Source organism: Coregonus clupeaformis, chromosome 13, assembly GCF_020615455.1.
Source record: "Coregonus clupeaformis isolate EN_2021a chromosome 13, ASM2061545v1, whole genome shotgun sequence".
Lineage (NCBI taxonomy): Eukaryota > Metazoa > Chordata > Actinopteri > Salmoniformes > Salmonidae > Coregonus > Coregonus clupeaformis.
In genome coordinates this window covers 54,547,562-54,558,662 of record NC_059204.1, presented here as the reverse complement: position 1 = coordinate 54,558,662, position 11,101 = coordinate 54,547,562, and the positions used below count along the sequence as shown (strand labels likewise).

The 11,101-nt window shown below is 44.5% G+C and overlaps 2 protein-coding genes across 2 annotated transcripts in view; both read right to left on the bottom strand.

The window, feature by feature from the left end:
- Positions 1 to 95: 95 nt before the first annotated feature.
- ca4c (carbonic anhydrase IV c) lies at positions 96 to 4,652 on the bottom strand. Its single transcript, XM_041895348.1, has 8 exons — positions 4,490 to 4,652; positions 2,955 to 3,002; positions 1,694 to 1,858; positions 1,185 to 1,330; positions 994 to 1,086; positions 833 to 899; positions 479 to 642; positions 96 to 323 (listed from the first exon to the last, which is right to left on the bottom strand). Exons 1-8 carry the CDS (start codon positions 4,584 to 4,586, stop codon positions 141 to 143), a joined length of 963 nt encoding a protein of 320 aa, XP_041751282.1. The 5' UTR covers positions 4,587 to 4,652; the 3' UTR covers positions 96 to 140.
- A 2,103-nt stretch (positions 4,653 to 6,755) lies between these two features.
- aldh3a2b (aldehyde dehydrogenase 3 family, member A2b) overlaps positions 6,756 to 11,101 on the bottom strand; it is a 28,816-nt gene continuing 24,470 nt past the window's right edge. The window contains exons 8-11 of the mRNA XM_041894613.2: positions 10,548 to 10,714; positions 10,346 to 10,445; positions 8,025 to 8,263; positions 6,756 to 7,800 (exon numbers count right to left, since the gene is read on the bottom strand). Coding sequence (XP_041750547.1) covers positions 7,786 to 7,800; positions 8,025 to 8,263; positions 10,346 to 10,445; positions 10,548 to 10,714 — 521 coding nt within the window. The 3' untranslated portion in view covers positions 6,756 to 7,785. The remainder of the gene's footprint in view (positions 7,801 to 8,024; positions 8,264 to 10,345; positions 10,446 to 10,547; positions 10,715 to 11,101) is intronic.

Genomic DNA, 11,101 nt, shown 5'->3' with positions numbered 1-11,101 from the left:
ATCAAAAGTAAAAGTATAAATCATTTCAAATTCCTTATATTAAGCAAACCAGCATTTTTTATTTTATTTTTTATTTATTTACGGCTAGCCAGGGGCACACTCCAACATCTTTACAAACTAAGCATTTTTACTTAAGTACTTTACGCCAGTGCCCTCCCCAGTACAGACAGAAGAACATACAGCCACACAGTGATGAGACCAGGCTGGACAGGGCTGGTTGCCGACCGGTACACAGTTCTGCCGTTCAGAGGCTGGACGGGCCGGAAGATCCCTGTCATGGGCTGACCCGTCCAGAACTGAGCCTGCTGAGCTACTGACACCAGCTAGAGAGGAGATGAGAAGGGAAGGAATCATGGTGGGAGGAGAGAAAGGGTCAGGATTTCTGCTGACCTCATGTAGTCAGCATCTCTGAAAGACCCCACTCTGACCCTGAGCCTAACCCCAGTGACCTCTAACCCCAGTCACTTTTACCCCCTACCTGTCTGTTGCTGACAGGGATGGTCCTGTGGAACAGCGTCCAAACAACCGCTTGCTCACAGCCTGGTGTCGTCATGGAGCCCACGTATCGATAGTAGTCATGCAGATCATGTGAGGGGGGAATGATGTCACAGAGTCGGAACCCTGGGACTGTGCTTTGATTCCCTGTAGAGGGAAGGGTGAGGGGAGAGGAGAGAGGAGAGGGGAGAATACACTGTATGGCTCCAATACCCTTTTCACACTTCTAAGCCTAGCCCAGCTGAACTAAACTGTACTGGTAGTACCATAGTTGCTGGAACCTTGCTGGTTCAGATTGGTAGGATAGTGTGAAAATGGTATGTCGAGTTACTCTTACCGTTATTCTGAACTCTTCCCAGGGCTTCTATAAGAGAGTTGTAGTGATGGTGATCATCATTGGACTCCTTGGAACAACACAACACTGATATTAGAGAAATGTGTTGAATTTGCCGCTGGATTTGAATTGGAATTTGTATGAGTTAATTGGTTGATCAGTACCTCGAACAGGAAGGCGAGCAGCGCTATACCAGATTTGTCATGCTCAGCCTCCTCTAGACTATTGTATGGCTCCTTGATGTGAACAATGTGCAACTAGAGAGAGAGAGGGAAAGATAGAGAAGAGAATCGACAGGGAGACAGAATAGATGTTGTAATAGTACCACATGGTTATTCCCCGCCTCAGGGTTTACCTCCATGGGATAGTGTTCTCCGTCAACAGTGTGTTCGGACCCAGGCCCAGCGTCCACACCCCAGTGCAGGTGGAACTGAATGGCCCGGTACCGACCTGCCAGACCCCCTCCACTGACCTGCACCGACGAAGGCAGGGAGAAGTGGGCTGGAGGAGGACAGAGAGAGCCAGTCTAGTGTCAGATTTCTGTATTCCGTGCCGTCGTCATTTCTGTGAATGATATTTAGCAGGAAGAGCTGATCCAGGGTCACTGGAGGAGCACAATACTCTAACCTCTTAGTTTTACAACTATTGGCAATAACATTTTTAATGACAGACATTAATTATAAACTAGGTTACATTCTTTGAGTATTTTCTAGGGTGTTCTGGCAGTGAGGATATAATGTTTGGAGACCATTCCAGGATACTGTAAAAAGGTCTAGAGTTCAAGAACATTCAATACTGGGATCAGAGGTCATGATGGTATAAAGAACATTCTAGATTTAGAAGAGAGGTTCTGAGAGTTCTCACCGGAATGCCCCATGTTCTCAACAGTGATGTTGAGAATGTTGTGATGACCGTAGAAGGTCAAAGGTGACAGGGAGTGGTTGGCCTGGACATGGTTTGTCACAATGTTTATGGGAGACTGACGCAGACCGCCACAGTCAGGGAACAGGCCTGGCCACCGACTAGGGTCTGAAACAATACAACACAACTCAGTTTAGTTTCCTTTCGTATATAGTGGGTATTGGTTCAGCAACAGAAAGTATTCAGTGTGGTGTGAGATGGTGAGGGTATATCGTATGGTGACGATACAATATGGTCATATACCCTCACCGGCCAGTTTATTCGGTTTATCTAGTACCAGGTCGGACTTCCTTTGCCTCCAGAACAGCCTGAATTATTCGGGGCATGGATTCTACAAGGTGTCGTAAACGTTCGTTCCTTAATTGGTATCAAGGGACGTGTGCCAGGAAAACATTCCCTACACCACCGCCACCAGCCTGTACTGTTGACACCTGGCAGGATGGGTCCATGTAATCATGCTGCTTACGCCAAATCCTGACTGTCATCAGCATGACACAACAGGAACCTGGATTGGTCGGACCAGGCAATGTTTTCCCACTCCTCAATTGTCCAGTGTTGGTGATCGCGTGCCCACTGGAGCCGCTTCTTCTTGTTTTTATCTGATAGGAGTGGAACCTGGTGTGGTCATCTGCTGCTATAGCCCATCCGTGACAAGGACCGACGAGTTCTGCATTCCGAGAAGCCGCTCTGCACACCACTGTTGTACTGCGCCGTTATTTGACTGTTTGTGGCACGACTTTTAGCTTGCACGATTCCTGCCATTCTCTTTCGACCTCTCATCAACAAACTGTTTTCGCCCACAAGACTGCCACTTACTGTAGGTTTTTTGTCATGTGGCACCATTCTCGGTAAACCCTAGACACTGTCGCACATGAAAAGCCCAGGAGGACAGCCGTTTCTGAGATACTGGATCCGGCGCGCCTGTCACTCGTTTTGCCCATTCTAACGTTCAATCGAACAGTAACTGAATGCCTCAATGCCTGTCTGCTTTATATAGCAAGCCACAGCGACGTGACTCACTGTCTGTAGGAGTGATCCATTCTTGAGAACGGGTGGTGTACCTAATAAACTGACCGGTGAGTGTATATCGTATGGTGCTGAATTTAGATCAGTGCTGAGAAAGTGGTAGGTGAGGAGTTTTGAGGTGAACTCCCATGTGGAGAGAAGATAAGATGTGTGTGTGTGTGTGTACGGGTTATTTTACCTCTGCATGTGTTGTCACAGGAGTACTGGCTCTTGTAACACCACTGAGCTGGAAGAGAAGTGCACTCAGTAAAGCTCCAAAGGGCACACATGCGCGCACACACACACTCCCTGTTTTCTCTAGTTATTAACTGAGACTATTATTCATTTATCTGACTTTACCACGCTCTAATACCCACAGAATAGTCAGCAAGCCTACGGCCTGACCTGCACACAGACACACACACACACACACACACACAGAGATCATGATCATAATGAGATGATGGTGAGATCTCATATTACTGAGTCTGACCCTATTTCACCTCCGCACTAATTCAAAATATTTCTCTGCCATTCCGGCAGTATGTATGTATGTCTGGCATGTCAACAAACAATAGAGTTGATGTGGCTGCAGGAGAAAATTAAATTGACCACAGAACTTCTGTAAGCTCTATATGATTGAATATTCTGTGAGAAGTGCCTTACAAAGTGTGACTGATAGGATAGGAGCTTCATGATATTATTCAGGGACAATACAACCGGATGTCCGAGATGGATCAGGTTAAAGGCCCGGTGCAGTCAAAAACTGTTTTATATATACTTTCACACTATGAGTAATACTGTGAAAATTATGATAGTGCCCTTTTTAATGTAAGAGCTGTTTGAAAAGACTGCCTGAAATTTAAGCCTGTTTTGGTGGGATGGAGAAATGATTTGATATTGAGATCAAAATGGCTGCATTGGACCTTTAACCAGTGACAAAGTAATGATTGATATTTCAGCATTAATGAGAATCAATGGAGCTCTGCATGAATAGGTGGCAGAAACACAAACTGAGGACACATCAGAGGTTACACAAACACTAGGAATAATCACGGGACCATTAGAAGTTAATAACCGTAATGACCAAGGCTGCATCCCAAATGGCACTCTATTCCCTAAATAGTGCACTACATTTGACCAGAGCCCTATGGGCCTATAGTGAATAGGGTGCCATTTGGGATGCACACAAAGAGGACAATTAGAGGAAGCAGTGCAGTAATGGCCGAGGGAGTATTGTGGCTTTAATAAAGCTCTCCTGTTAGAAAGAACGGCCAAAACTGTTATTTCCTCCGGTCACACCTGAGACTCTTGGCACCATCATCGATAGATAAGAAAGATAGATAGATAGATAGATAGATAGATAGATAGATAGATGGATGGATGGATGGATGGATTGATGGATAGATAAGTGGACAGGAAAGCAGACAGACAGAGAGGCAGGCAGACCAGGCTGGCAGACAAGCATGCAGGCAGAGAGACAGGCAGGTAGACAGACAGACCACAGCTTTCCCAGATTATGAGGATCAGAAATATTTACTTAGACAGTATCAGCTACAGTTAGATTTTGTATAGATGTGTGGGATATTGACATACAGTACAATTACCATACAGTAGTAATCAAGGTATCAAACTTCAACACCATACTGTGTAACTGAAGTCTTTAGTCTTTTTGCTATTCAAGTCCTGATCATTTATAGAAATACACAACCACACCAACCTCAAATGTCTTACCTGAGCAGTGGGTGAGAACAGAGAGCAGAGTGGAGAGGTGAAGAGCGAAATCCATGACTACCACTCTCTCACACTCCCAGGAGCCGTATAGAGACATACACTAATGAAAACACAATCTGACCCTCCACCTGAGAGACGGGGTGATAGATAGAGATGAAGAAAGGGAGAGATAGTGAGGGAGGGAGAGTGAAGAAGTGAGGGGGGAGGTAGAGAGACAGAGAAGGTGGAGAGAAAAACTACTGGCAGGTTTCTTCAAAGTTGTAGTCAAGTAGTTAGAGCAACGGTGACACCTATTGGCCATATTGGTCATTCCACACTAATGGAATGTCCTACTGACATCTGGGGTCTATTTAGAAACCCGAACATCTGATATTCCCAGTGCCCCACCTGTTTTGAGCCCCACCTGTTTAGAAAAATATATATAGAATAATAATAACAATACTTGTCACATATCAGTTTGCAAACAATGTCAAAAAATAAATAAATAATTGAGTTAATAAAGCCGCATACAAACATGGTCTATTTTTTGCTTTCTTGAGTAAAGCACCACCAAAATGCAGGTGTTTCAGCCTAGCTCAGTGCTTTCTTTGGTGGTGGGTCAGCCAGCAGAAAATACAGAGCTTAGGGGTTGGTAATGTCAAATCACATATCTACCATAGCTTTGATTGGACTGATCATGTCAACATCATACTTTCAAAATCTTAGCTAGCAAGCTAGACAAGCAGTCATCATCATGAATCAAGTCGGCAATCTACTGGAAATCCATTTCAAGCCTTGTCATATGAAGAGAAATTATAGATAAAACATATCGGTGCTCATCGGCCATTGGACATAAACATTACACAAGTTGGAAATCGCAAATTCAACAATGTGTGGTTTGGAAGGAATCAGTGGCTAACTGCAAGAGTTAGCAATCACTAGCCTGCTATACGGTGGAGAGGGTATGTGGTCCAAGTCTGAGTTTAAGGGTGTCTTTTCCAAGCTTAAAAGGATAAACATTCACATGCAACACCATGGGCCAGAAAATGTTGAATACATTGGCCATGCTGTCAGTCCAGCATGACTTCTGCCGAGTTCAAAACAACTGGAAACTCGGAACTGGGAAATCTCAGACTTCAGTGAGTTCAAGACAACTGGGATCTCAGGAAAAAAATTAGCTCTGACTGGGAAAATACGTTTGGAACGGTCATCCAACTCGGAATTTGAAGTCGGGAAGTCGGGCCTCTTTCTAGAGCTCCGACCCGAAGATCACTGACATCATGATTCGACCTTCCCAGTTGTCTTGAAAGCACCATAAATCCAGAGAATGCCAGACTTTGATGACAAAGTTTGATGACAACATTTGCCCACAAGAAGGACCACTGCGCCACCTTCCTGTTCAAGTGAGCACAGCACAAGGTGAGTCCAAAAATGTCTTGTATGCTGCTTCATAAATGATGTAATATGCCAGGGAGACATGTAGCCAAGAAAGTAATACTAAGTGTATGTTGTGTAGTAAGCTGTTAGTAGCCCATGTGCCTCACCCTAATAATTTGGGCCCTTTCCCCCTCATAACTTAGCATACTGTTCTGACTTGGTGGTGCACATGTAGCCTATAGCCTGTTTTAGGGAAATGTCATCATCGAATATTGTAAGAGCTTTCGTTGTCTGCTTATATGCCCCCTTTAATTTATCCTACGGTTCTGACTTGGTGTACAGGGAGAATACTGTAAGAACTGCCCTAGTTCTGAATTCTGTCGCTATACATTTAAAAAGTGCTGAACAAATAGTTATATTGACTACGTCCGTCTTAGCTCGCTCATTAATGTCTTAATTGAAATTACAGATTGCCTCTTATGCGCTCGTCGTTCCCTTATGCCATAGTTTGTACATCTCAATTGTCAGTAGAAACCACATTTGTTTAAGCAAGTCAGCCAGATCAGCTATGTTTTTTAAAAAGGGAGTAAATTAGTCTGAATGAACTGTTTCACAGCCAGACAAGGCTCCTTTGGCAGCCAGGTGTAGCAGTGGTAAGGATCCACTCCATGGGCTGAAAAGAAAGCTCTGCTGTTGGGACAGCTTTATGTAGGCCCTAACAGTTTGTGGGCACCGTTTGTCACCGTTATAGTGCAATTCATGTATTGTTTAGTGTTGTGTTTTATAGTGGCTTTGCTGGCATGCATCTAAAAAAAATTATGTTGAGTTTGCCCCACCAAGATTTACATGCTAAAATCGCCACTGGATATTCCTCTCATTCCCTATCAATAACACAACCACAATCAATAAGTGAAACACATTAAAACAGATTTATTACAATCTCAATAGATTAATGCCATGGGAATACTCTGATGGCAATACAAAAACATTGAAATGATACGCTGTTACTCCTTCATTGTTTCTCAGACATAGTAGTTGTCATACTTTGTTACATCCTGAGCTATTGAATAGAAGTTCTGCAGGCAAATATTTTAAAAACTCTTGTGAAATGCAAGGTGGAATTCTCGAAAGGTACCTGATTGGTTATCTGGGTTTGTTTCAGGCACATAGTGTGAATGTAACTCACTGACAGGGAATGTTAAAGTTCTACTTCAAATAAAAGACATCTCCATTGCAATCTCTTTCTAACAGTTGAAATGATAACAGAACTTGAGTTGTGCTTCTCTGAGGCTGACTGAAACATACAAGCATGCGTAATAGTAGTACAGTATTAACGCACAATACTTCATGATTATTCATTCATATAAAAGGGATTTATGCAATCCTTAGAAAACCTTGCATATAGGTCAGTTATGCTGCTTCATGGCACAGTGATATAAAAGTTATAACAAGTTATAACTGGTCATAAGAGTTCTGCATTGTTTCTTTTGATACATTATCCAAAAAGTTAATAAGCAGCAAACATTTCAACGTTTTAAGGCTTTAAAACAAAAACAGACAACCTGAGCAGACAGGTTTAACTAAGAAATTAACATAATATTACACTGATTAAAGTGCCATAAATCAGATTAAAAGATCACATTCATAAAATCTGTTGCTGCTAGCTAATGTTAGTTAGCGTTAGCAAGCTAATCCTTCTAAAATGGCTTCATGCAGAATTGCATAATAATTCTAATAAAGGTTATTGGAGCCACTCTCTCACTGTCATGGTGACGGAGGGGTTAAAGGGTGAGCCTGACATTACTATGGTTACGGTTATTATCTAGAAGTAGACAGAAACTTATCCGGGTCAAAGTTCATTTAGCGCTTTTAGGCCCAACTCTGTTCCAGGGTCCAGCGGGTCACCAGAGTAACATCAGGCCTGAAGTACTTGTTTGATCTCACTGAAGATATCTCTGAAGAAACACAGAAACACAAACATCCACCAATCAGTGAAACTCAATCTAAAATTCCAAAATCTAGGCACTCATACTCTAATCTCTTTTTACCTTTCCCTCTTAATCCCTCTATTCCATCATCTCTCTCTCTCCCTTTCCCATCCCTCCCTCTTTTCATCCTTCCTCCCTCAGCATCCTATCCATCCCAGCACCCCCCCCATCCTTTCCTCCGTCCCTCTAACCTGTAGCACCACAGCAGCCACCACCGCGATGATAGCGAGTAGCGCCATGCGGCCTAACCACCCCAGGTCAGGATTTTTGAGGATGAAGAAGCGTGCCCAGAACAGCTTCTTGGCAGTATGGGGCGGGTAGCGCACGTCGTTAACCCCCTCCATCTTCAGCTGCTTGATAAGACAGCCCCTCAGGTGGCTCAGGTTGTCAAAGCTGAACTTGCCGTGGTAGCTGCCCATACCACTGTTACCTACAGGGGGAAACATGTAGAACAGTCAATCACACATATCCCTTCTCATTTGGCAAATCTGACCATAACTCTATCCTCCTGATTACAGTTTATAAGCAAAAACTAAAGCAGGAAGCACCAGTGACTTGGTTAATAAGGAAGTGGTTAGATGACGCAGATGCTAAACTACAGGACTGTTTTGCTAGCACAGACTGGAATATGTTACGGGATTCTTCCGATAGCATTGAGGAGTACACCACATTAGTCACTGGCTTCATCAATAAGTGCATCGATGACGTCGTCCCCACAGTGACCGTGCGTGCATACCCCAACCAGAAGCCATGGATTACAGGCAACATCCGCACTGAGCTAAACAGTAGAGCTGCCGCTTTCAAGGAGCGGGACTCTAACCCGGACGCTTATAAGAAATCCTGCTATGCCCTCCGACGAACCATCAAACAGGCAAAGAGTCAATACAGGACTAAGATTGAATCGTACTACACCGGCTCTGACGCTCGTCGGATGTGGCAGGGCTTGAAAACTATTACAGACTACAAAGGGAAGCACAGCCGTGAGCTTCACAGTGACACAAGTCTACCAGATGAGCTGAATCACTTCTATGCTCGCTTCGAGGCAAGCAACACTGAAGCATGCATGAGAGCATCAGCTGTTCCGGATGACTATGTGATCACGCTCTCCGTAGCCGATGTGAGTAAGACTTTTAAGCAGGTTAATATTCACAAGGCCGCAGGGCCAGACGGATTACCAGGACGTGTACTCCGAGCATGCGCTGAAGAACTGGAAAGTGTCTTCACTGACATTTTCAACATGTCCCTGACTGAGTCTGTAATACCAACATGTTTCAAGCAGATCACCATAGTCCCTGTGCCCAAGAACACTAAGGTAACCTGCCTAAATGACTACCGACCCGTAGCACTGACGTCTGTAGCCATGAAGTGCTTTGAAAGGCTGGTCATGGCTCACATCAACACCATTATCTCAGAAACCCTAGACCCACTCCAATTTGCATACCAATTACCATACTGGACAAGAGAAACACCTACTTGAGAATGCTATTAATTCACTACAGCTCAGCGTTCAACACCAGAGTGCCCTCAAAGCTCATCACTAAGCTAAGGACCCTGGGACTAAACACCTCCCTCTGCAACTGGATCATGGTCTTCCTGACGGTCCACCCCCAGGTGGTAAGGGTAGGTAACAACACATCCTCAACACAGAGGCCCCTCAGGGGTGCGTGCTCAGTCCCCTCCTGTACTCCCTGTTCACCCATGACTGCATGGCCAGGCACGACTCCAACACCATCATTAAGTTTGCCGACAACACAACAGTGGTAGGCCTGATCACAGACAATGATGAGACAGCCTATAGGGAGCAGGTCAGAGACCTGGCCGTGTGGTGCCAGGATAACAACCTCTCCCTCAACGTGATCAAGACAAAGGAGATGATTGTGGACTACAGGAATAAAAAGAGGACTGAGCACGGCCCCTTTCTCATCGACAGGGCTGTAGTGGAACAGGTTGAGAGCTTCAGGTTCCTTGGTGTCCACATCACCAACAAACTATATCATGGTCCAAACACACCAAGACAGTCGTGAAGAGGGCACGACAAAGCCTATTTCCCCTCTGGAGACTGAAAAGATTTGGCATGGGTCCTCAGATCCTCAAAATGTTCTACAGCTGCACCATCGAGAGCATCCTGACTGGTTGCATCACCGCCTGGTATGGCAACTGCTCGGCCTCCGACCGCAAGGCACTACAGAGGGTAGTGCGTACGGCCCAGTACATCACTGGGGCCAAGCTTCCTGCCATCCAGGACCTCTATACCAGGCGGTGTCGGAGGAAGGCTCTAAAAATTGTCAAAGACTCCAGCCACCCTAGTCATAGACTGTTCTCTCTGCTACCGCTCGGCAAGCGGTACTGGAGCGCCAAGCCCAAAAGGCTTCTTAACAGCTTCTACCCCCAAGCCATAAGACTCCTGAACAGCTAATCATGGCTACCCAGACTATTTGCATTAATTGTATTTTATTTTACTGTGTGAAATAGCAATTTTATGTTTGTGTGTTATATAGTGAGCCCTACTCACCCACTCCACCGAAGGGTAGTGCACTGAGAGAGTAGTGCACAAGACAGTCATTAGCCAACACTCCTCCACTAGAGGTCTCTGCTATCATTTTTTTAATCACCTATAGAGAGAGATAATTAAAAAACTGCCCACCACTATTGTTTTGAAAAGAAACAGTTGCTGAGCATGTGCTTGTGTGTTCTCTATATGTATGAGTAGTTACCTTGTCATCAGGTGAGAAGATATAGAGGGCGAGGGGTTTCTCTCCCTTGTTGATGAAGTTGATTGCCTCGTCCACTCCACTGACCGTCAGGATGGGTAGCAGGGGACCAAAAATCTCCTCCTGCATCACCTTGGAGTTCACCTGCACGTCCTTCAGCACTGTCGGAGCTGAGGAGGGGCGAGCATAGATATGGATGAACTAGATGTGTCAGGGAAACCAGTTAACCCCATAGCAGCACTGTAGGGGCTGAGTAGGGGAGAATATATACAGTACCAGTCAAAAGTTTGGACACACTTACTCATTCAAGGGTTTTTCTTTATTTGTACTATTTTCTACATTGTAGAATTATAGTTAAGACATCGAAACTATGAAATAACACATATGGAATCATGTAGTAACCCAAAAAGTTTTTTTTGATTCTTCAAAGTTGCCACCCTTTGCCTTGATGACAGCTTTGCACACTCTTGACATTCTCTCAATCAGCTTCATGAGGTAGTAATCTGGAATGCATGTCAATTAACAGGTGTGCCTTGTTAATTGACATGCATTCAATT